This window comes from Orcinus orca, chromosome 8 (assembly GCF_937001465.1).
Source record: "Orcinus orca chromosome 8, mOrcOrc1.1, whole genome shotgun sequence".
In the NCBI taxonomy this organism is placed as follows: Eukaryota; Metazoa; Chordata; class Mammalia; order Artiodactyla; family Delphinidae; genus Orcinus; species Orcinus orca.
Window position 1 is genome coordinate 23,424,349 of NC_064566.1, and position 25,723 is coordinate 23,450,071.

At 42.0% G+C, this 25,723-nt stretch overlaps 1 protein-coding gene across 21 annotated transcripts in view; it reads right to left on the reverse strand.

Annotated features, from left to right (window-relative positions):
* Positions 1-235: 235 nt before the first annotated feature.
* CD44 (CD44 molecule (Indian blood group)) overlaps positions 236-25,723 on the reverse strand; it is an 86,590-nt gene continuing 61,102 nt past the window's right edge. For 7 of the 21 annotated variants that reach the window (XM_033410543.2, XM_033410556.2, XM_049712950.1 and 4 more), the window contains 9 exons: positions 24,353-24,481; positions 22,744-22,875; positions 19,681-19,782; positions 17,780-17,869; positions 16,709-16,906; positions 13,663-13,728; positions 9,286-9,357; positions 7,117-7,195; positions 236-1,175 (listed from right to left, as the gene is read on the reverse strand). In XM_033410543.2, the coding sequence (XP_033266434.1) occupies positions 971-1,175; positions 7,117-7,195; positions 9,286-9,357; positions 13,663-13,728; positions 16,709-16,906; positions 17,780-17,869; positions 19,681-19,782; positions 22,744-22,875; positions 24,353-24,481 (1,073 nt within the window). In that variant the 3' untranslated portion in view covers positions 236-970. The remainder of the gene's footprint in view (positions 1,176-7,116; positions 7,196-9,285; positions 9,358-13,662; positions 13,729-16,708; positions 16,907-17,779; positions 17,870-19,680; positions 19,783-22,743; positions 22,876-24,352; positions 24,482-25,723) is intronic. The other 14 variants (XM_033410650.2, XM_049712949.1, XM_033410539.2 and 11 more) reach the window with 12 other exon arrangements.

Sequence of the window (25,723 nt, forward strand, 5' to 3'; positions counted from 1 at the left end):
TGAAGCTCCTCCTCTCACAATTCTGGTTCTAAGGCAGGACAGAATGCCTTCAGAGCCTCAGAAGTAAAACAATGCTACCTCCCTTGATCCTCTGTGAGATTTGGGTGAGTGAGCCTGACTGGGGGCTTAGCTCTGAGATGAAGAGCTGCAAGGAGGACCTTCTCATGTCTCCCTGATGAGCTGTTGGGACCCAGACTTTGCTGGTTAAGAAACTGAAGGATCACAGCACAAAGGGTTAAAGTGGAAGAAGTATAGATGTTTATTATGAATTAGCGTAAACCCTTTTATGCCTCTGACAAAGTAACAACAACAAAATAATCATTCTGATCAAAGGAGCTCCAGGGTTTCATATTTCAAAAACACAGATAAATAGCTTACCACAGATAAATAGCTTCACTGTATGGGTATTTTCCAGAAGCATCTGAAAATTTTCCAGGGGGTCTGTAGAAGGGGATGTGTGACTAGTGCATCCCCCTCCCCTACCCCACTGGAAAGAAATGTCCAGGGATTGGGCTGCTGGAAGGGCAATATGGACCCATTCAAATTTCCTCCCAGGGACCAATCCCTCTTAGCCCTGGGGGATGTCCTTAGCAGGTGGCTGTTCCCTGGTCGGTGGGGTGGAGGGAAGGCTGAAGACCAGGAAGATGGATGTGTGGCTTTTGCTAGAAGCCGTCCATAGCACACCCCAGGGGGGGTGAAAGGCTTCTAGGTGGGAACTGGGACAGTCAAATTCTTGCCGATTATTAACTGGACCCTCATTTCAGAAAGCAATGCTGTTTTTATAAATTGGAACTGACTTTAAGAAACAAAACACACACAAAAAAAACCCCAAAAAGGAATAGAAAATTTTATGCTGAAAAAAGATCCCCAATGAAACAATCAGTAGCACATCGCATCTGTGAAGTGTCCCAGCTCCCTGTAAAGATTATGTCTCTGACAATGGTTTCTTTCCAAGGTCATGGAGTAGGTGTTACACCCCAATCTTCATGTCCACATTCTGCAGGTTCCGCCTCTCATCTGCGGTCATAAACTGGTCTGGGGTCTCTGTCGACTCCTTGTTCACCAAATGCACCATCTCCTGAGACTTGCTAGCTTCTCCGTTGAGTCCGCTGGGCTTTCTGTCCTCCATAGTGCCATTGCCATTGTTGATCACCAGCTTTTTCTTCTGCCCACACCTAATAATTTACAAAATCACGTGAGAAATGGGTGCAATGACCCAGTTATCATCGTCACTGTCACTGCCACCATCACTACAGTTGATGACAATCTGAGTATGTTTCATCCTACTGACTCTTAACAAGTGACACTTCTCAAAGTGAGGTCCTTGAACCAGCAGCAAAATTTAACAAATGTAAGTTTGTTAAAAATGCAAATTCTCAGCCCCACCCCAGACATACTGAATCAGAAAACTCGAGGAGAGGGGCCCAGGGTCTGTGGTTTAGCAAACCCTCAAGGGCTTTCTGATGTGCGCTTGAGTTCGACGATCAGTGGTCACAGCTCTGGGAAGCCAGTGCTATTATTATCCCGTTATCACAGCCAAAGAAATCTTGGGGCTCAGAAAATTCCATAACTTGCCCCAGGTTATTCAACAAATACTAAAAGAATTGGGATTCAAACCCCGGTGTGTCTGACTCCCGAGTTCTAACTCTCCTTCCACCATACTAAAGACGGGAAATGTTTGCCTCTTTTAAACTCCAGCCGTTTCTGCAGGCTCAGAGAAACCATCAACGGAACGACTGTAAGTCATTCTGATTTGCGTATTCAGGGAAGTCCCATTACGTCCTCTCCCGGTCAACACGTTGTGGGCCTTGTCAGGGTTATTACTGCAAGTACCGAGAAGAATGAGACAACTCTTTTCTAGAAGTATAAGGCCATATTGATTTTTCTCTTAACATCGGTTAACTGCCGTATAACCCTGGATATAGGAGGTTTAACTACCTCCTAGGCAAGTTGTTCACTATTACTTTAAGATTTCTCAGTAACATTACTTAAGATTCAAATGCAGAAGGTCTTCTATGGAAGGGCATGACCTTGGCCTTGTTGCTGGGTCAGAGCATTGCCTTATCACATACCCAGCCTGACGCAATGCTTCCTCTTTCCTGTAACATAATCACTGCCACACATCTAGAAGTCAGATGCTGCTTAAACAAAAGCAAAGGTGCAGACCCTCACAACTGCACATGGAGCGGGGATGGGGGGAAATGGGCTAGCATTTATTGGACACCTCCTGAATGCCAGGCACTTTGCATGGAATTCCATGTAATCCTTACAATAATCTCACAAAGCAGCTGTTATTCCCATCATACAGCAGTGGAAACTGAGGTTCAGGAAGGTTTAGAAACTAGCTTGAGGGATCGAGTCAATATTCAAATCTAGGCTTTTATGACCGAAAGCCTGGGCTCTGCCGCACTCAGTTCAGGCTACTAACCATCTGGAGATTTGGCAACAGTATGAAGTCGGAATTGTTCACTTTGCCACTGGATACATGCAGTTGTACAGACAAAGCTTCTATTATTCATGATCATGGGGCATTCCCTCTGGGACTGCCAAGGCCATAAACTTTAATCCCTTGTTTGGGGAAGTTAGACATTACACATCCTGAATAGGAGGTTGATCCTGTCTCCTCTGGCATGACGCTTGATGAGGGCTCGGGGGAAGAAGGATGCTTGACTTGAGATGGTCTGTGGGGCTGGGCATATGGATGCAGTCCATATAGACAAGAGCAGGGGCTTGGAAGGCCTGGTTTGGGGACCTTAACGCTGTGTGACCTGGGGCAACTCACTTCACTTCTCTGAACCTCAGCTTTCTTATCTGTAACACCAGGCTGTTAAGAGTACCAGTGTCAAAGGATTGTGAAAATCCCTTGAAACAGAGGCTGGCACTGGATACATAAGTCTACCACTGTTTTATTTGTTGCTCTTCTGAACAACGTGGGGTGAGGAAACCGAGGCCTTGGATAAGCACTTAGAACAGTATCTAGAACACAGTAAATGTTCAAGAAGCACTTGTTGTAATTGTTAATGTAACCAGAGCCATATGAAATGTGTTTGGTTTGTTTCTTCTGGCTACCTCCACCCACCTTGTTATATTTACTCTGAAGATGATGGAAAAGGCCAAAGGTGGACGCTGCTTATGTCTTTTCAGATTGCCAGGGGGTATCTCATATGTTCTTTGTTTTTGATAGTTTTTTGTTTAAATTCAATTTTATTGAGTGTAGTTGATTTATACAATGTTGTGTTAATTTCTGCTGTACAGCAAAGTGATTCAGTTATACATACATATATACATATACACTCTTCTTCATGTTCTTGTCCATTGTGGTTTATCACAGGACATTAAATACAATTTCCTGTGCTATAGTAGGACCTTGTTGTTTATCCATTCCATATATAATAGTTTGCATCAGATGTTTTTTGGAGAAAAGGTGTCTTATTAAAGTAAATCCCGTTCACCTACCTAATGTGTACTTGAGAAGTTGGATGAAATATTGTGGGGAAGTGATTTATACTCATAAAAAATGTTTGTGCAAGGGGGTGAAGTGGGGAGTAATGTTATTACCCTAAACGAAGCTGATTTTGAAAGTGGGTAACATTCAACGTGCAGGGCTTAGGAATATTGGGCTTGGGTGTGGTCCTGACCCCATTTCCCTTTGGATTCATGGTCTCTGTTTTTTTGTCTGAGTTCTTTCAGGAGGGCAGGGTGATGCTCATAAATAACTCAGCCCAATATCTGGTGCTCCGGGCATTTCATAAGCACTTTTAAACAGCAAGTTCTAATTCTTTCATTCTTATTAGTTATAGGAATGTTAAAAGAAACATTAGAGCTGAGGGTACTTCAGAGGTGATCCAGCTAACCTCTTTTCTGAGTCCAAGAAGTCGAGCATATCACGCGAAGCTACCCCGCTAGGTATGGCCAGGAACTACACCGGATCTGCAACTTTATGACGTTATGACTCTAAAGGTCAGAGATTTTTACTGAACTGCGTCTGGCCTGTATCTCCTTTCCCCTTCAATCTCAGGCATTAGCTGAGGATGCACTGATGACACGATGTAGAAGATGCCAGACCGATGCCTGGCCAGGAGCGGGTGGGGTTTAGAACCCGGGTAACATATATTTAGGGCATGGGGGAGTTTATCCTGAAAGACTTGGGTGGGTGAGGAGTAACTTAACAACTGACCTTCTGTCTCTTCTACCTGACAGTCCTTAAAGATATTTAGAGATTTATTTTGCATTGTGTTGGAGCTTTGCCATTCCATCAGTAGCCACCAGCCAGATGTGTCTATTTAAATGTAAGCTAATTCAAATGAAATAAAATTGAAAATTCACTTCTTAAGTCGAACTAGCCACATTATGAGGGCTCAGTAGCCACAAGTGATTAGTGGTTGTGTATTAGCACAAATGTGGAACACTTCTGTCATCACAGAAAGTTATACTGGACAGCTCTGCTGTAGAGGGCAGGAGACTGGGTGAGCAGAGATTACAGTGGGCTACACGGCTACAGCTTTATGATGGAACTCACGGATCACTTCCTCGTGGAAGCCCTTGTTTAACTCTCTCACCTCCGCTTCAGCAATTAATGCTTTTCCACTTTTATCTTTTAACTGTAATTAACATAACAGGGCCTGGCCCAGAGAATGTTCTCAATAAACATTAGCTGACTCAAATTCAACAGGCCAATAGTGTCACGAAAGCTCAAGATTCTTGCAGAGAAGGGATGGTACCCTTTTCGTTGTCATGTCTTCCTCTTCTCTGCAGTGTTGACTGTCGTAGCCACCCCTCAAAAGAGGTTTGCTGAATAAATGAATGGCTGCTGTAGGCTTCTTATCTTCAACCAAACTTTCTTTGATGAAAATAGGATTCTGTATCCCTCTATAATGCAACGCGCAAAGCAGAAAGGCCTCCGCCTTTTAAGAGGATTAGAAATGGGCCGGCGGCTTTAGAAACACACTGCACACTCAGGGGCCCGTGCAGCTGTTAACCACCCTTTAGCTACGTGGCAAATCTGGTTTTGATTATCAAATCAGGACACAGTAATTTACAGCATCCAAGCAGCTACTTTCCCTGTGAGACACTTGCTGTGCCAGCTCCTGTGTGTCCCTGTTTGCCTGTTGCCAGGGTGACCACTGGTCTTGGCAGGAGGGGGAGGAAAGCAAGGGGGTCCGTTTTTGCTGCAGACATGATGAGAAGCGACACAGGAGCTAACCAGCTACACTGCAGGGACTCCAGCTGCTCTGGGGACAACTGAGCTGCTTCTCCAAGTTCTCCCCCACGCTGCGAGCATCTGAGGCCAGCGTTTCTATGGTGACGTGCACAAAGCTTATGGACTGTATATGTGAGCAGAAGTGGTGCCTTCTAGGGCCTGGAACAAAAGGACTGATTTCTGACAATAGGAAATTCATATTTAATTGAGCAAAAGTCATCTAGGAGAAAACACAGAGGCCGAGGGAAAGTATAAAGACTCTTTGTAAGGGTTCCCTCAAATCGCATTATTTAAATTCAACTAAAAAAAAAAAAATCTCTTTCCATTTAGTCATGCGAGACTTCTAGGAGGTCTTTCAGATTTATTTTCCTAGTTTTTGTTCCTTATACAATTGGCTATCATGACTAATTTTTTTTAATTATGCCCTCAAAGGTACAGATAGCAACACAGCTATTCGACTTTAAAAGCACTTTCTTTAACTTGTACCAGTGTAAAACGACATTATTTGATTTCCTCCGATGAGTATGGGCTGTAACACGGCAATGAAATGAGCTGTTTCTTGCTTTCCAAAAGCCAACAAGAAAGGTTCTAGAATTTTCTCCAGGTCTTTCCCCCAATAGAGGGGCATTTTCTGGCCTGTTAGACGACCTAGTGATACAATCAATGTGGTCCCACTTGGATGTAAGATTCTTTTGCCTTATAAGAAGGAACCTCAAGGCATGTTTAGCAAAGGTTAAATGTTCCCCTGCATTTGCTTGGAGAAAAATCGTGGCTCTTCAGAACATGTTGAACAGGAAATTTAGAATTACACTCCCGGAATACCCCTGTGAAAGCTCATTTCCTCTGATGCTAGATTACTGTTCTCCTTCGCTTCATTTTAGGTAGCATTATTTCTAGAGCCTGGTCACAGCTCCATCAGGTATATGCATTGTGGACGTTCCAAAACGATAGGCCTTGGTTGAGGTAGGAGAGAGGGGACGTTTGACAGTATGAAAACAGCCCACATGCCAGTTCTAGGGAGCTGTCGTTTTTCGCACTTCCCTAAGGAAAGTTTTTTATTGTCTCATACACCTCAGTCTCAGGGAACTCTACCTAGGCCGTAACCTGAATCCTTTCAATGACAGCTTCCAGAAAGCAGAAAATACTGTCATTCCAAAAAAAAAAAAAACCCAGCAAATAAAAACACAAACCCGATACCTGCTTTAGGTAAGGGTTCTAGAACTTTCTAGGGGCCTCAGACAGGCTAAAAGGCCAACCCCTGAAACTCTATATAGCGTTTTTGTGCACTATGCACTCACAATAAATATGTGTTTAATGAATCAATGAATGAGTATATCTTTTATGTCTTCCTGGTGAGATATTGCACAACTTTCAGCACATCGAGTCTCCATGGGCTTAACCCCCCCAAAATTAAGAACCACAGAAAAGTCAACCACTATTTAAAAGCAGATGTCCAAATAATCCCAGTCTCCTTTCTCTAAGGAGTATGCCAGAGCAGAGCTTCTTAAACTGTACTGTCCCCATGAATCCCTCAGGTCTTATCAAAACACAGACTCTGATACGGGAGGTCTGGAGTAGGGCATCTCATGCTGCCTTTCTAACAAGCTTCCAGGGCGCGGAGGCTGCTGGTTCCAGGGGCTACACTCTGAGTAGCAAGGACATATCACCTAAGGCTTTTCAGTTTTAGATTAAAGTATGGTTGACTTACAATATTCTATTAGTCCCAGGTATCCAACCTACTAATTCGATATTTTTATAGATTGTACTCCATATAAGTTAATATAAAATATTGGCTATATTCCAAGTGTTGTACAATACATCCTTGTAGCCTATCTGTTTTATACTTAGTAGTTATACAGCCCAAGTTTAAATGATGCCCCTTTCAAAGATGAAGGCCCTGAAGAGCATCCCCTTACCTTCTCCTACTGTTGACAGCGATGCAAACTGCAAGAATCAAAGCCAGGGCCAGGAGAGATGCCAAGATGATCAGCCATTCTGGTGGGAAGCAAAAGATATCCATGAACTTGGGAAATAAGCTTGTGAAAACAGAAATGCACTTTACAAATTGACCTGGTCCAAAAAAGAATTACAGTCAGCTCTATACATGGGTCCAAGCAAAGGTCCAGTCAACAGCCAGACAGTACTGGAAGAATTATTTTGCTGTAGGTCTTTGCCCAACAGGACTCTTGTTTTCATCCCTTATCATCAGTCAAGATTTCCAAGTCCCCCCAAGAAAAACACGTTTCCAAAAATGTGTAGAATGACCTGTGGAAACCTGTAGATGCCTTTGGTGCAATGTTATTAAATAAATTAAAGGAACATTCCTTTCCTATATGAGAGCAATCACCTTACATTTTATTAAGGAACAAAAATGGAGGCCACTAGAGGGTGGGAAAAAGGACATTCTTGTGTGTATAGGGCGGGGTCATTTGGCAAAACGTGTCAAAATCCTTCAAGATATACAGCCTTTGATCCATCATTAACACTTCTAGGAATATATAGGACCTCAGACTTAGCTATAAAGATTTTTATTACTGTGCTATTTGTGATAGTAAAGTTGGAAACAACCTACTATCCAACAATTAGGGACTGGTTAAACGAATTAGGGTACATCCATTGTATTGTGTACTAAGATACAGGGGAAGAGTATTTAATGACATTGGAAAGCTGTAGCCAACCAGTTGGGAATGTAGTTTACTAAACAGTGTGTATAATTACGTGTTTGTATAGAAATTAGATTGAAAAATAACAGAAAGGACATACATGAAAATGGTAACCACGGTATTTCTGGTGGTGAGGTAGATAATAAGGGATTTATATTTTTACCCTTTTGTTCAGCTGTATTTTCAAAAATGTCTCCAAAAAGTAATGTATCACTTGTAAACCAATAAAATGTTATTCATATGTTTTAAAACCAAGCTTTAGTAGGATTAAAATATGACTTGACAATTTGCAAGTCAATTGCAAAGTGGGCCGTATATCCACGCAATGAACTAAAGCTTAAGGAACAAGAAAAATGGGAAGCCATTCACTGGCCATTCTTCTGTGGGAAGCTTGATTCTCCTGATTTCCTGCTCAGTACTGCCTCTGTCTGACCTCTCCCTGGTTAGGTGAGTTTGGGGAGGGAGGTAGAGTTACGAGGTGGGGAGGCTGACAGGAAGTTACCATTTCTGTTCTTTTCCCAGGGTTCTAGCCCTGAGATGCTCCATATTCACTCTCACGAGAGCTGGGGAAAATCTTGCTGCCTGATTATAGCAAACTGCATCCCCCCCCCAGCCCACTCCCCCTCTCCACGTGCTCTGCTCAGATAAGCCGAGGTAAGGGGACGCGGCCCACACCACGTTCTTCCCTCTCCCCAAGGGAGGCTCAGTCTGGAGACCTCTGAAGGGCAGAGTTAAAAGAGTCATTTACAACCCTAGGAAAAACCTTCCTTTATTGTAATCCCCCTTTACAAATGCGCAGTTCTGAGCCCAAGTGGAATAAAGAATTTGCCTCAAATGCCTTAAATCCTGATGCTCAAGGGAGCCAAGTGGCCCAGCCTTCTCACTGCACATCCCACATTCTGAAACTTTCTTCCGTCTGGATCAGTAAAGACTGTCCCTCGAGAAAAAGTAGTTTTTCTTTTAGTTTTTATGCCAGAAGAATATTCTCACTCCTCCTAACATGACCCTTGTATCTCCCCATTGTCTGCAATGCAAGGGGAAATTTACATGCTTCACCCAAAACCCGGAAGTAAAGCAATAACTGGACTGGGATAGGAAAAGGATCAGGGGATGACAAGGAGCCCCTGGGGTGATCACTCATTTGGGAAGGAAGCTGTAGTAAATAACATGGCTCTTCTATGGGACAGACCAGGGACGGGTCTAAATATGAGCTCAATCAATCTATGGGACCGAGATAAAGAGGAATGTTCCATCCTTTCCCGCCGAGAGGCTGTGGTGCTCTCATTCACCCTTTAGCTTGAAATCAGCTTCAAGGTTAGACACGCAGGAGAATACGCTTTCTAGCTGGTCTCTGCTTCCTTTCTGGGACATTCAGAGAGACCCACTTTTAGCATTATTTTTCCTTCACAGCTCAAAACTCACCTGGAATTTGAGGTTTCCGCATAGGACCTGAGGTTGTGTTTGCCCCACGGTCCTGACTCCCACTTGAGTGCCCTAAAGAGAAAACAACATCTCTCAGCCAAAGTTTGGCAGCATAACCACGAGTTCCTTGCAGAGTAGCACACAGGGCCAAGCTCTATGCGCTGCATCACTGTAAAGCTATTTATAGATCCCAGCCCCAGACATTTATAATGTGTTGCATGAAAAAACACCTCCCCAGAAAAACTCGGTTTGATTAAGGCTAAGGTTTGGAAATGTTAGTTTTCTGCAAGAGCATGAGAATTCTCAGCAGCAGTACTATGCAGTGTTTAAGAGGCTGTAAGCAGGACAGCCCTGGATTCAAGCCCTACTTCTGTGTCTTGCCAGCAGCATCTGCTGGGTCAAGTCATCCCTCTCTAGGTCTCAGTTTTCTCACTCATAAAATGGGGTAATAATAGAATCCACTTCATCATCATTTTACAGAGGTTTAAAGAAGTGCACAAGAATGGTAATTGTGTGCAGTTACTGTAATAGGGAAGAACCTCTGTTTCTATTACAAGTCAATCACTAAAGGGATGCTACCTATAAGCTTAAATTATACATAATGGCCCATCTTTGGGAACCCTGCCTCCCAGGGAATGAGCATTATGGTAAAATATCTTTGTTTCACTCATAGGAAACATTCTGATCAGCCTGTGAATGACTGCAGGAAGGAAGAAATGAACACATCCCCTCCGGAGGCTGACCGGAAACCAGGAAAAGTTTGACTTTATTCCCTCCTCTTTTAGGATAAAAGAAGCCTGAATTCTAACGCAGGCAAGGTCGTTCTCTGCGATACCAGTCCATCTTCTCGGTCTGCTGGCTTTCTGAATAAAGTCAGTATTCATCGCCCCAACGCCTCATCTCTTGATTTACTGGCCTGTCATGCAGCGAGCAGTACGAGCTTGCACACAGTCACATTACAATTTTCTGTTTTTAACTTAGGACCTTGCTACCCTGGACCAGCAACCTCACGTGGGAGCTTGCTGGGAATACAGAGTCTTAGGCCTCATCCCTAACCTCAGAATCCTCATTTTAACAAGATCCCTAGGGGATTCAAATGCTCCAGGTAGTTGAAAACAAATCTAGAAACCACGTCCAATATCTTCAATAGATATAAATATAAGTATTAAAAAATAAGGATTGGGGTGGGAGGGGCAATGGCCCCTTCTGTCTGTGAAAAATCACCCGAAGGAGGGTGCCTGTTCATGTATTCCTGAAGCATGCGTTGCTTAGAAGACAACATTTTCTACTGCTACAAAACCAAATAAGGAGACAAATAAAGGATCTCAAACTGGAAGGAACAGGAAGTATCACGAGATAAAGAATCCAAAAGTCAGAACGGGAGGTTCATCAAAATGATGGAGGAGGGGCTTCCCTGGTGGCGCAGTGGTTGAGAGTCCGCCTGCCGATGCAGGGGACACGGGTTCGAGCCCTGGTCTGGGAAGATCCCACATGCCGCGGAGCAACTGGGCCCGTCAGCCACAATTACTGAGCCTGCGCGTCTGGAGCCTGTGCTCCACAGCAAGAGAGGCCGCGATAGTGAGAGGCCTGTGCACCGCGATGAAGAGCGGCCCCCACTTGCCGCAACTAGAGAAAGCCCTCGCACAGAAACGAAGACCCAACACAGCCAAAAATAAGTAAATAAAATGACGGAGGAATTACGTTTTAAAAGAAACTTCTAAGACATCTTGTGAAGGACACTCACCCAAATGAAAGTTTTGGGTGTGTGTGTGTGTGTGTGTGTGTGTGTGTGTGTGTTGTGCTTCCTCCACTGCTTCAAAGTGAAATGTGAAAAACTCCCACTAAAATCAACTCTTGTTCCCTACCCAATAGGACCCCACTGCAGAATCCTGAAGGCTTCCAAGAAAAAAACCAAGGAAGTCTGTTTGGCTAATCAATGAATGAAGATAGCCAGGCCTTAAAGGTCTTTCCTCAGAGGCCGTGCAGAGGGGACTCTGCACTTTTGATGGCTGTGGTTATGTTGGGTAGAATGGCTCCTGTTTATGCAATGTGATGTTCTTGTTAAACTCAAAATGGAGCAAAACAAAGTCTACCAGACATCTGGCTGTCTCAGCAGGCCATTTTGACAGTGGCCTTTTACTTTACAAACCTCAGAAGGAGTCCAAGGGGCTTCCTCTAGCTGCCTCCCAGAGGCCTTGGTCATTATTGGCAGGTGTTTGCCTGTACAGGTCATGGGATACTGGCCATCTAAACTAGAGATCCTTGCCTTGAAAACCACCTAAGAGGTACAGCCACTCTCACTGGTCTTTCTCTGACTCATAGCAGCCTTTGGTATTTGAATGGGACGCCACTAGTGGATCACAATCCCTATATTTTCAAAAAAGTGCTCCCAGCAAGGAAAGATCTGGGTGTGTGTACAACCAGATGAAACCTCCCGTTTGAACAATACACAGCTGCACAGGAGGCAAACAAAAGAGACTGCTCCCGCCCACCTGATTCTCACTTCAAGCAAGAGCTGAAGAAGCTGGAGGAAGATGGACAAGACACAGCAGGCCGCCTCGCCTTGCGCCCTAGAGGCCCGCAAATCCAGCTCGGGTAGGGCTGGCTGGGGAAGTTCTGCAAAGAGGGGTGCTTGACAATGCAGTTGGGAGGTGAGATCCAATCTAAGACATATGCACAGAGATCATTCAACTGGCTCTGACTGTGAGGAAAAAGTCTAAGACAGTGCTAATCAAACTTCAATATACATACAAACCACCTAGTGGGGGAGGGGGGGGAGGCCTAGTTAAAATGCAGCTCTTGATTCAGTTGGTCTGGGATGACTGGGGAGTCTGCATCTCCTGCCAGCTCTTAGGTGATGTCCCTGCTGCCGGTCCAGGGACCACACTTGGAGCAGCTGGGGTCTCTTGATTTTAAAGAGCACTTCCTTTTAGTCAGAGATCCATATATCATTTCCAAAACACTTTCAAATTCCTGATACCACACGCTCTTCACAAGAACTCTAGGAGGTAACGGAGGCCAGTGTTCTGATCTCCTTTTTACCAATAAATTGAAGCTAGGAAAGGCTAACTGCCCCATCCAAGACCCCCAGGGAGCTTGGGACTTCTGTCTTTATTTTAGGAGCACTTCTACTAGGCCCTTACATCCCTGTGCTCTTACAGTATAGGTTATTACTGAAGCCACCATGTAAATCTCCATCTTCATATTTGCTGTAAGTGTGTGAATCTTCAAGCCTGGAAGTAACCCTACTCCCACTTGGGCATGAAGGGGAGGACGATAGTTCATATGGCTTACCTGGTTTGCATGGGGCCACCTGGACTGGTGACTGTCAGGGAGACCACAGTGAGACCGCACTGGCAGAACCTTTCAGTAGCCCCAGCATCAGTGGTCACAAGTCAACCTGCCTTATGGCCCACTTTTGCTGCCTGGAGTAATGTTTCTAGGGGTGTGATCATTACAGTAATTACGGCAGTAATGATGGTCATTACAGGGTACTCTCTCCAGATCCAGCTTCTAGAGGCAATATGAGACCTCTGGGCTTGAAACCTGGCTCCACCACTCAGCTCACTAGTCATGTTAACTCAGCCAGGTTGCTTAGCCTCTCTGAGCCTTAGTTTCCTCATCTGTAATATTGGGATAATAATAGTACTGACATAATTAAATGAGTTAATAATAGATGAAACATGAAATCACTGATATTTGACTGTTGACCTACAGAAATGGCAGTTTCATAGGGTCCAACCTAATACATGTAAAGTGTTTAGAACAACGCCACCAGCACACAGTAAATCCTCAATAAAGGCTAGCTATTATGCCATGTTCGGGGAGAGGAGGTTATGCTAAATGTTTTACAAGGATACATCATTTAGTCTTTAAAAGAACGCCCTGTAACAATTATTATTATCCCAATTTTATTGGTTAGGAAATCGAGTCTCAGATCCTTTAAACAAGGTCTCTCGTTAGCATGTGGAGGAGTTGGAATCAAACCCAGGCCGTTCCTTCTCCAAAACCCATGTTCTTAATCGCTCTGGTGTAATGCAATGTTAAACTGAGCACCTGCCTGAATTCTTCCTGATCCTTTCAGATGGAAGAGTTTTCTTGAAAGCAGTAGTTCTCAAAGTAGAGTCCCTGTCCCAGCAGAATCAGCATCACCAGAGAACTTATTAGAAATACAAATGCTTGGGCTCCACCCCAGACCTACCGAATCAGAAACTTTAAGGATAAGGCCCAGCAATGTCGTTTAATAAGCCCTTCCCGTGACTGTGATGCATGCAGGGAACGTATGAGAACTGCTCTGCAGGAGACACTGACTCATACTTCATTAATCAGCAGGTTCAATGACAATAACAATAAATGACTAAAGCAGCTCAAACTCACCAGCTGATTCGGATCCATGAGTCGTATAGGACGTCCCGCTGGGGTCATGGGATGAGTCTCGGTCTTCTGTAAGGAGCAATAAAGGGAGGTTGAGTACTGTGTGCTCAGTTACACTGCCATCTGCTTTTCCTCACGTGTGCATTTTCACACAGCCCATCCCAAAGTTTAGCCTTTTAAAGGTAGCCAAAAACAATGACAAAGCAGCTTTGAATGGGTCCACGATATGAAATATTGTTCATTGCTTCATCTACTGATGAGTGGTCTAGAGCTTTAATCAAAATTGTAAAAACTGGGACAGCACAGACCTGCAAGGATGACCATAGGAAGCGTGGCTTTAGTAAAAATCCCCAAACTGTAACATCTACCAAAAATATCATGAGGTCTTGGCAAGTGTGAGGTGCGGATCTGATACTGTGTCTTTGAAATAAGGACTATGTGCTTTGGATCATGACAGATGGGATCGCTGGGAAGGCGTGTACTCTGTGGCTTAGAGCATGAGACATTTAAAGAGATTTCTCTGAGGCAGGAAATAGAAAAAGGTTTTGCTGTGCAATAAAGGATCTTGGGGTTGAATCATGTAAGGCTTCAAAGAGAAAAGTTAACTGTTTATTTAGAGAAAAAGTCTGAAAATAAGTGAAAAAGAAATGGGCAGATGATAACTGGCACGTGGCTAAGGTGCGCCTGGTTATTAGACTATGTTCCAAATAATATTTCCCAAAAATTAAACCTGTATTTTTAACACCAAGAGTTACTCTAATCCCATCTTCTCAAACATCCATCACCCAAAGGCTTTAGATGAGGCGAGTTTATGAACTGCTAAAATCTGGATCCACAGGTCAAATCTTGGGTTCAGCGTATGGCAACTCTCGATCTTCTCCCTCCTCCCCACACATTTCCCAAAACTCTAATGGAATCTTAAAGCAACACAACACAGGACAATAGTTCATAAAATGGCTATGGTCACCCATTATGAAAGGTTCTTATGAGGAATACACAGTAATCTGATCTTCACCATGTCCTTGTTTAGACAAGGCAGACACAGGTGACCTGTAATCGATTATGTAATTGTACGGGGGAGATAGACTGCTTTGTTCCTCGGCTGACGGTTAGAAAAACTGAAAACAGCGTTTGCTGAAATGCTGAACACCAATACCCCCAATACCACCACCACCATCACCATTATCACCACCGCCATCACCACCACCACAATTCCAGATGTTTTCATTTTTAACATCAAGCAAAAAGATGGAGAAAAAAAATATATGGGAGGAAATGAGCCTTATCTGAGTGCTCTGGAAGAAAACAAAGGGTGATAGATCATTTAATCCACGGAGAACCGTGGAAAATCTGTCTATACCACCACAGAATGTAGAAGGAATCAGGGTATGTAAATATCAATTTTGTAGAAAGTATTTTATTTACTAACAAATAGACTATGTAATCCTTCAAGGCTACTGTAACTATCAAAATTGCCATTTAAAATTTAAATTCATTTGGGTGCATAAAGGGCTCTGTTTTGCCAAAAGAAACCAGGCAGTGCTCTAAGATTCATTTCTCCAGAAGAATACTGACACTGCTGCTAGGAATTTTTAATAACTGAGGGCAGACCTATGCTGAATAAAGAACCAACGGATGCAAGGGCTTTTGTCTTGCCAATACTGTCGAGGTTAGTATGTTTTTTTAATTTATTGTTTTGGCTGCATTGGGTCTTCATTGCTGTGCGTGGGCTTTCTCTAGTTGCTGCAAGTGGGGCTACTCTTCATTGCGGTACGCGGGCTTCTCATTGTTGTGGCTTCTCTTGCTACGGAGCACGGGCTCTACGCATGCAGACTTCAGTAGTTGTGGCTCACCAGCTCTAGAGTGCAGGCTCAGTAGTTGTGGCGCATGGGCTTAGTTGCTCTGTGGCATGTGGGATCTTCCCGGACCAGGGCTCAAACCCGTGTCCCCTGCATTGGCAGGCAGATTCTTAACCACTGCGCCACCAGGGAAGCCCGAGGTTAGTATTTTTTAAAACTGTTTTCCTTGAAGCCCTGGGATGGGCAGCCCAAGCATGTGGGCTCTAGGATAGAGGCCAAGCACGTGGCATTCTCATTCTGGGTTTTCTGTCCCATATCAAGTAACAGTATCACAGCTGTTATCTGTTTTACATGTTGGGTTCTCATAAGATTTATTCTTCTTTTGAGAGGGAGGTGGATGGGAAAAGACATAGGCTACTATATATATATACACACACATATGCTACCATATATATGTTTAAAATCATGAATATCTAATATCCCTTAATGGTTGAACGGTAAGAACATTTGAACAGATGGCACCAGGAAGAGAGAGTTCAATTTTAGTTTCTTAGCCAGGGTGTTTTGCAGTTTCCTTTTCTTCAGTGTTAGTTTCTTAATGCAAACAGAGAAACAAAAGTGGAAGCAGGGAGGATTGCTAGTTCCATTCCATGTGTAACTTAACTGAATAAGTCATCTTCAGTCATCTCTTTGCCATCACAACAAGAGAAAGGGCGCCTAGTCATTAATAGTAGATTGAATCATATAGTTTTAAGTGTACAATATAGTTAGAAGAGGTTATCCATAAGCCCTTCACCAAAAGTAAAATTCACCAATCCATCACCAATAAAAGAGAATTTCAGAGCAAAGATATTAGTATATGGAAATTATTCACAAGTTGGGTAAAACCTTACTACATAGGCAGCATATATTAGTTGAATCAAATGAAATTGATACTTGACTACTTTTACTTACAAAAATATCCACTTCATATGGTTCAACCAAATATATCCCAAGATCAGGAAGAAGACAAAGAAAGAAATTCTGCCATAACAACCAAGTCACAAAAAATAGATGGAAATTTCACAGGCAAATGAAAACATGACCTAAAATAAATCTATTGCACTAGAATGATGATCTGTGTGAAAGCCATTCCCATGTTACAAATCAGTCTAATCACAGCCTACACAGAAGATATTCCCTATAATATGAAAGGATGTGTTGTTTCTCCCTGTAGAGAAAGCAAACCAGATAACAAATGGCCCAATTACCTGATAAAGAAAGATCAACATTAGAAGTAGAATCTCCAACAATAGTAACTTCAGGGGACCCAGTCTTAGCAGGGGTCACTGGGATGAGGGTTCTGTATTCATTTGTGTCTGGAGAATAAGGAGTATAACCTTCCACTGAAGTAGTTGAGTCTTCAGGAAGATTTTCACCTCTTCTGCCACCTGTGCCATCATTCCTATCTGTGTGGAGGTGGAATCAATGGTAAACCCACATTTGTAAGACCACCACCAATTGTGTGCTTGTCTTCTGAATGTGAGATTGCTGCAAAAGCTTCCCACTTGTTATTTGTGAACATGGAGCAAAAGACAGTGTGGTTTGTTACACTATTGAACAGGATCAATATTTTGCAATCAGTACCGCCTGGACATCATTCAACGGAAGAGATTTTGGTGATCCTAATATCTAGAAGAGACATTTGTTACATCATCTACCTGGCTTATTAAAATAAGGTTTATGCCGCTAGAACTGTTACCTTGAAGTCAACTCAGGTACTAGATAATCTTGAGCTCTTACTCAATTGGACCCACCTTTGATGAAGTGGAAGAAATAAGCTAGTGAGCTGACAGGTAAAATTATGCTCCCTGCGATTGGAAGAGCAAATGCAAAGTTTCAAAGACGTTGAGGCTTTGATTATTCTTTCCTTTGCCAGCGGGCACTGCTTCTTGGTCACCAGCGCCATGGATTTATGGTCCAGAGGATAAATGGCAAAATAATATTATTAATGCAAGGAAAATAGAGAGTGATATAATTCAGATCTTTCCACCAAATCATACATAAGTGATCTGTTATTTTTAAACAAAGCCACTAACTCTGGAGTTTAAGAAACCCAAACATTAAGATTAAAAACATATAGTTTGCATTTAATATACAGTGGCTTCTAAGAGATCTACAGAGCAGAAAACTCCGAGAACCATCGCCAGCCACAGCTTCTGACCAGGGGCAAGAGCACAACAGCCAACTGAGGCACCTCCACCAAAGACACTGCAAAAGCACCCATAGTTCATTGACTTGTTTGTCAATGGCCGAAGCCACCTGGGCTTTCCAGTCCTTACTGCTAGATGTTGGAGTAGCAGTCACGGGATGGTCTTTGTCTTCTTCCAAGCCTCCACGCGATGTAGAGAAGCTCTGAGTAGCACTCTGCTCTGTTTCAATGAGGGATGAATCCAGTATTAATTTGTAGTCATGAAACAAACCCCCTGTTATCTGCTGACAGGGAGGATCTAATAACAGTGGAGTCAGATGGATAGATGCATAGGGATACCAAGGTCTGTGCACACCATTCTCCTGTGATTGATAGAAACACGCAACAGAATTCTGCTTTGCCCCTGGTTGGCTTTGTTTTTCAGTACAATAAACAAGGTAAAATGCCAAGGTGAAATCTGGGCTAAAACTTTGCCCACCCTGGATCATCCTGGCCCAATTATGGCATTGCTTCCTGTCACTCAGGAAAATCAGAGAACACAGAGACAAAGAAAAAGGAATGTTTGAATCCCGGTGTTCCTATCAACCACCAAGAGCACCTTAGCTGTGTGTCAAGAAGTGTGACTATAGGGAAAATAAACACGATCATAACAGGCAGTATATATGTAACCACAAAAGAGGAAGAAGTTCATCTAGAATAACTTGCTCAGGTAACTCAGATCAAATTTATACAAGGAAACACTTAAGTCTCTTCTAAAGAACATTAAATTAAGTTACCATTGTACTCACTTATTAGGTTTTTGATCTCATCTGTGGATGAGAATTCTCATCACTGCACTGAAATGCCAGGAAACGCTTGTCTGGGCAAACACAGGGTCCTCACTGATATATATCCATTTCAGGTTGAACCATTGCCCATATCTGAAATGGCTTTCATTGTTTTGAGTTAATTTCTTTTGTGTTCTTCTAAGAAAGGGACTGACCTCTGAGTTACAGGTGCAAGCACTCCATAAAGCACACCACTAAGCCATGTCCACCACCAAGTAAATATTACTACCAGGAGAGAGACAGTCACCAAATCGCAAACCCAACATCAGAACAGAAGTCAACAGGGACATAAAGTAGGAATATGAGACCCTCCATTGTCAAGGAGCATTTTAAGGCTTATCTGCATCTCCTTTGACACTTAACACTGGGTTATTTACATTCTTGACAATTAACACGTCCTTGCTGATTTTTCCCTTTGCCTAAAAGGGCTCACACGAAAAGACTCTGCCCATTATGTGTAGCAAACAGTGAAATGAGGCCCTTTTCATTCTGGATGTCTTTCATATTCAGTCATGAAATTATGAATGACTTTATGGTGATCTCTAGGATAGCCCTGTATCTGTAGTGGACATTAAGGCTACTAGAAGTTTAGCATTGTTTCTACCAGATGTTTAGCGATAGGAAGAGATATAGCAACTGTTCCTCTTTTATTCCCGGGCCCTGCAACCCATGTCAATTGTCAACAACGTATTTGCTCCTCCTCTGTGGGCTGATGTGATTTCCCTACTCTCTGTGATTATCTGGCCCCAAAACATGTTTTTACAACCATTGAAAAAAGGCTACCCCTCTTCTGCCTTGATTGAAAGATGGGAATCTAAAGGAGCTGGTCAGTTAAAGCATAGAGACACCACTGTCCTAGCTGTGGTCTTAAATTTCACTGACATAACTACTCAGAAAAGGAAAATCAAGCGGAATGGAGTCTCACCTCCTTTTCCTTATGTTTCAACATAAAGTCATTGAATCTGGAAAGCACCACAGATGAAGGTATAATCAGATTTAAAGAACCACCAAGAAAATATAGAAAATGAAGACAGCTTTTATGTTCTGAGCTGAGCTGAGCCACGCAGCACTGAATGTGCTGTCCCATCACCAAGCCCTGAATGTGCTGTCCCGTCACCAAGCCCAAGCCCTGCGTCGGGGCCGAGGAGAGCAAGAGCTGAAGCAGGAATACAGACCAATAGAGACCGAGTGTCATTATCCTTACGAGTTGTCACTGAAAGAGGTCCTGTCCTGTCCAATTCTTCCACCAAACCTGTGTTTGGATCTGCAGAAGGCTGAAGCGTCGTACTATGGCTGGTGTCCACATCTGAAGGAATTAAATCAGCGTTATTGCTTGATTTCCTAACTACTATCTGAGGGTTGTTTATGGTCTAGAGACAAATTATTCTTATATTCAAACCTGTATAAGAGGAAAGAAAGCACATACTGATTCACGTCTCCAGAATTGAAATGGATCATCATCTCTCCAAAAGAGCATCCCAAGAAGTAACTGGTTTTCATTTAAAGGCTGAGTTGTATGAAAGCTACAACTTTTGTTCTTTTTTTTGCTGAATCTGGAAGAATGCTAAATGAGCGCATGATGGGTCTCCCAAGCCTTGCAGACAGATGGAAATATAACCCACGTGTGACTTGTCCCATTCTACACAAGTGGTCTGACACATGGAGAAAAGACAAAGTGCACTGGTTCAGGCACCATTTTGTCATATCCCCTTGACGTGGCACAAAAGCTTTCGTTACAGCCCTTTCCCTCATTTGCTCCTCTTTCGCTTCACAAAGTGAACGTACAGCTAAAACATAAAATCATCATCCCGTACTATCTAGTTGGCGGCTACAGGAACATTTTAGGGCAAGGAATAAGAAGCAATGGATGTCAGTGAATCAGTCTTCCTATAAATGCAAGTAGGAAATGTCTTGGGAATGTAACATGTACAATGTTGAGTGGTACAGAAATTTCACTGAAATATTTATAGAAGCTGTTTCTAATAACTATCACAAATCGATTTTGCTGAAATAAGTCCTGAGCGAAATAGAGGTCACACAAACCATAAACACCATCACTATTGCTGGCTCTTGGATTCAAAGACCACCCACACTGCTGCCTCTGGGGAGATTTAATGTGCTCCAGATGACTCCGGAGGGAAACAGTGCAATATTAGGCACCCACGTCTACATTGCAGCCTTTACACATAAAAAGAAAAGAGTATCAAGATCTTTGTAGGACAAAACGTGGCTGCCTCTATTATTTAATATAATAATAGTAGTAGTAGTAGTAATAGTAATAGTAATTATTCAAAAAAGAGGAAAGGCTAACTAATCCAAATCAAAACCCCAAATGGATATTCTCCCAGAAGAAGTCCCGCCTGTTGATGGTCTCTAGACACTCTTGTTCATCTTTCCTTTAAGAGGTATCACACCATTCCATGGTTGAAGCCAATTGTAACATTCTTAACATCATCAGTTTGACGGAAACTCATTCTGTTCATCAGTATGGAGACTTAATATTGATTCTGAAGCTCTGTTACTGGCTTGGTTTTCCACAATGGTTATCATCAGAGCCTCTAGCCACCATGTGCATAAAATGTGTAACGGGCCTGCAAGTGGTACTTCAGCCACAAAACATAATGGCCCCAACCTCACCATTCTCACTCATCTTCCTTTGTGACATACGGATCCTTTCACTCTGCCAAATTCATTCCTTGGCTTTCCTTCCTTTAAGCCTGTCCTTACATGTGTTTCCTTCCTAGAAAAACTTTCTCCACCTCCCTTTCTCTGACTAACCAGGGTTTTTTCCATTTTGCAAAAACCAGATCCAATCTACATTTCTCTGATGTTCTCCAAGGGGTCCTCTGAATTTACTTTGTGTTTATTGCTAGCAATATTCATTCGACATCATTACTTATTGTATCGTACTGTTAGATCTATTTTGAAGCTAACTGTTTTCTTTTCCTGGCTAACTTTTAAGTTCCTTAAGAGCATGGACCATGAATTAAGTCTACATTGTTTGTCTCCATAAAGCATTGCACATAAAGTATTAATACAATTCTATTAGCAGATATTTAAGACGATTGTACTTTAAGGGATATATGATCACTAATATATGGGTACAACACAGTTAGGGTGTTCTGGAGAAATGAAACCAAAGAAACTGTTGGATTGATTTTGGAGATAACTTTGTTTAACTCAATACCAAGAGACATTATCATTGCATTCTGAGAACTCATTTCAGTAGTTTTGTGTCACGTATACCCTTGGGAGTTTGGACCCAAATAATATATTTAATGCTATGACTGAAAATTCATATCCCCATATTGGTTCTTTTGGTTGATCTCCCTTTTTGGAATGTTACATTTCTGTGATCAAGACATCTTGTTAAATTAAAAATAAATAAATAAAACTTGCATAATTCTATTCATGGATATAGTAAGGATTCTTCCCAAAGATAAAACATGGATTCTTCATAAACACTGAGAAAAGTGGGGCACCACCTGCTACCAATTCTTTCAGATTCTCTCAGGAACGTTGTCATCTGGTTCTGATAAAGGAAAAATCCCTTTTAAATATAAAAATTTGTTAAATAAAATAACAATCTTCCATTCTTGCGTAACTCCAGCTAGTATTTTCTTACTCTCTCTTGTTTAATTCTGTTTTTGAATTGCTTATAGGTAAATAAGAATGCTAATTAAGAAAACAAGGATTCCATCTTGTGTAAAAGTTGTCCATTCATTAAATTCATGAACATTTATTGATGGACAAGAGTGGTCTAAATCCTAAGTCACTGGGTATAGTATTTATTTCTAAGTGTGCAAGAGTAATTAATACCATTTTCTGAGCCTTTTAGTTACTTGTTTGGAATGAGTACTCATCAGTTTTTGATCTCTAAGATTTCTCTACCAAAGACAAGTTTTATCTTTGGGTCTATAATGGAGACAGTCACTGAATCCATCACTTCACTCTTTTTAAAACCCTGCACTTAGAAGTAAATGGAAGAGAAATCTTGAAACTACTCCTCTTCAGAGGAAATGACTTTCACTCCCATCATCTTAGGACTAATCCTTCTTTAACCTTCCCGCCAAGTTCTCCACTCTCACCTAGGACTTCAGATTCAGATGCATGTGCATATCACTCTTACCAAGAAAACTAATTTTTGAAGAAACTTAAAGTTCCTTAGGAAAGCAGAATGGTCTAAAGCCAAGGGCATATTTCTAGGAAAAGAGCCATTTGAGGGCTTTCAAAAACATAACATATAAAAAAGCTCAGAGATTATTACCCATCCTTCTTTCTGTTTGATGACCTCGTCCCATTGGATGTGAGACTGGGTCGAAGAAATAAGTCCAGGAACGGTCCTCTTGGCTCTGCACTGTCACTCTTTGATTTTGATGGCTGTCACGGGCTGAGGCTGCTGTGACAATGCAGTTCAAGCAATTGTCAAAGTGTTAGTTGACATTTGGCCAGGGATACACTGATTTTTTAAAGACTTTATTTTCTATACAAGACAATGAAACCGTCTTCCGGATATAGAGGGCCAGGAAGTTGCAGAATGTTTCAGCAGGTATAGGTTCATTCATGCTCATTTTTCCTAGCAATCAGCATGTGAACTAGAGGTCACAAAAGCATTAACGACTTCTCCAGTGGGTAGATGAGAAGTTATAGACATCGAGTGAAGATGGAGGAGAAATAGTTCTTTACCCACACCATGTTGCCACCATCCCCTAAGGGAGGAAGTGTAGAAGTCCAAACACATGATGTCATTCCTAGACAACCACGTCCCAGTGAAATGCACATCAGGCCAGTAGTGATTTAGAGAAGGAATCAGGTAACAGCTTCCCTTGAGATAAACATGAAAGTAAATGCCATTCATCTCAAAAGCATGAGTGGAATCTATTAGAAGCATCACCTTCTAACAATGAGATTTATGGCACAGTGGCATATAAGAATGCAGCATGTGCTTTGGCTTCACTCTGAGCCACTGAAGACGTATAGGTAGAAAAGATGACAATAGTAGACCCTTAGCAACAAACTACACCACATATCCAGTCACTGAATCCACTGCTCTGCCAGCTATGCATTCAGAAGCTGCCACACACCAGAAGAACATCATGCATTACATTCTATATTGCAAATAAAAACACAGGGATATTTCTCACTGATATTAAGTAACGATATGGAATTCACATTGTTTTGCAAGAATGCATCTTGCATGCATTTCAATATTTCTGTCACACAGACAAAAGAATCATGCACAGGAGCTGGTAGAGCCAAGTTATCTGGCATCACTTAGAAATGTTGACAAGATTGGGTCTAATCTCCCCAGTCCCACAATTCAAATATAGAGAAGAGGTGTTTTTTATAAATCTAAGAAGAAAACATTGTACATTCAAGGAGAAATCTCCAAACAAACATGACAAAGGGCCAAATGACACCAGACAGGTGTTTTTCTCAAAATGTCTGGCTCCATTTCTTTGACTACTGAGGTTCTGACCAAAAGCTTTCTAACAAGCCCAGGATTTCACAGAACTGTATTGTAAAGCCTGGACCCATATCATAGAGCAGATTCCTTTACAAAAGCAAAGGGAGTATTTTATAAGATCGGAGTCCCTGCATCCTCTTACTAGGGGATGCCCAAAATTAGATCTGAAAGTGACGTACGTAAGGGCATATTCTCTGTGTCTCCTTATGTGCCTGTATCCATTTCTGTTCTGGTGATTTGTTGCATGCACTTAAGGGTTGGCTCTGTGTTGACTGAATGGTAAGTGATTAAGGAACTGTAACACCTTGTGACATTTCCTTCAAACTCTTCTTGTTCACTGTCTTCAATGCCCAGTACTTAACCCCAGAGGAAGTTTTCACCCAAGTCTGCCTGTGAAACCGTCCATTACCAGTAGTCCCTGCTGTTGAATGAGAGTCTTCTTTTGGCATTTGGGGATATTCCCCAGGCCATCCATTCTCAAACCACTGCTCTTTCTGGGTAGCTGTTTCTTCCGTTGTACTAGTAGGGGGTGCCCGGGCTGTGAGAAGAATGTCAATTGTGAGCTGTTATTGTTCAATTAATTTCCTTACCAACACATATCTTTCTACCTTAAGAGCATATACATGTGGGAGAGAAGGTAGAAAAGGAAAGCAGGAAGGAGAGACACCACTGATACTCTTGAAAGGGATATTAGAAATCAAATGGCCCGATACTTTAGCTTTTCAGATGGGAAAACTGGGGCTCAAAGAAGATTTGATTTGCTCAAAATCATATAGCCAGGTTGGTACAAAGTTAGGACCAGACCACGGTCTATGAATTCCAGTATTATTCTTATTTTACTAGAGTCTATGGCCTCATACATCTTGTCTGAGAGAAATGTTCGTTGAAAAAACTTAACCTGTCTTCAGTGATTTTGGAGGGAGGAGTATATTATAACAGTCCATGACAAGACCAGCCTAGTAGGAAGCCTTCTCAAAAGGTGGTCACATGACTCATAATTGCACACACTGGAAATACACCAGAAGTGCATGTGCCCAGCATGAAAGATGCTGGGAATGATTGAGATGCTACCCCACTGACATGTTACAAAGTTATGTCTATGGAGCATCTAAAATTGCCAAAATGACTTTTTAAGAAAATTAATTCAGTGGAGAAAAACTTTTCTAGCCAGTGTTTGGCATTATATAAATAGTAGGAGTGTGTGACAGGCTTAAAATTTCAAACGCTCAGTGCTGTAATTGTCCAGTTTTAAAAAGGGCATAATGAATGAAATGAAATTGTAATGGGGTGCCTTTGGTAAAAATCAGAAAGCCACTGACATTTTCATCTGTAGCGACTAATACTAAAGTTTTAGTTCATCAAGTAAATGAGAGTGTTATAACACTGTATATCAACTATACCTCAATTAAAAAAAGAAAAAAAAAGGAGAGTGTATAAACTGGCCAAGCTGAAGTATATTTTGCAACTCGTAAAACTGGTTTATTTCATTATTTTAGAAATTAATATGCATGATTTGATAACTGTGAAGACATTTAAAAAATAAAACTTACTGTCCTTGTTTCACCCTTGCACTGGCCAAAACATCCCTGGGGTTAACTGGTTATCCAGAGGGAGGGAAAAAAAACCCCAAAATCTTAAGTTTTACCTCCCCCTGACTAAATCACTACCTCCTGACAAATAATAAAGTTAGAGAAAACACTGGGTGTAATTACAAAAAAAGAAAAATTAACTCAAAACATAGACTGCATACTTAAAGTTTAAAAAAAAGGAAAAAAAATGT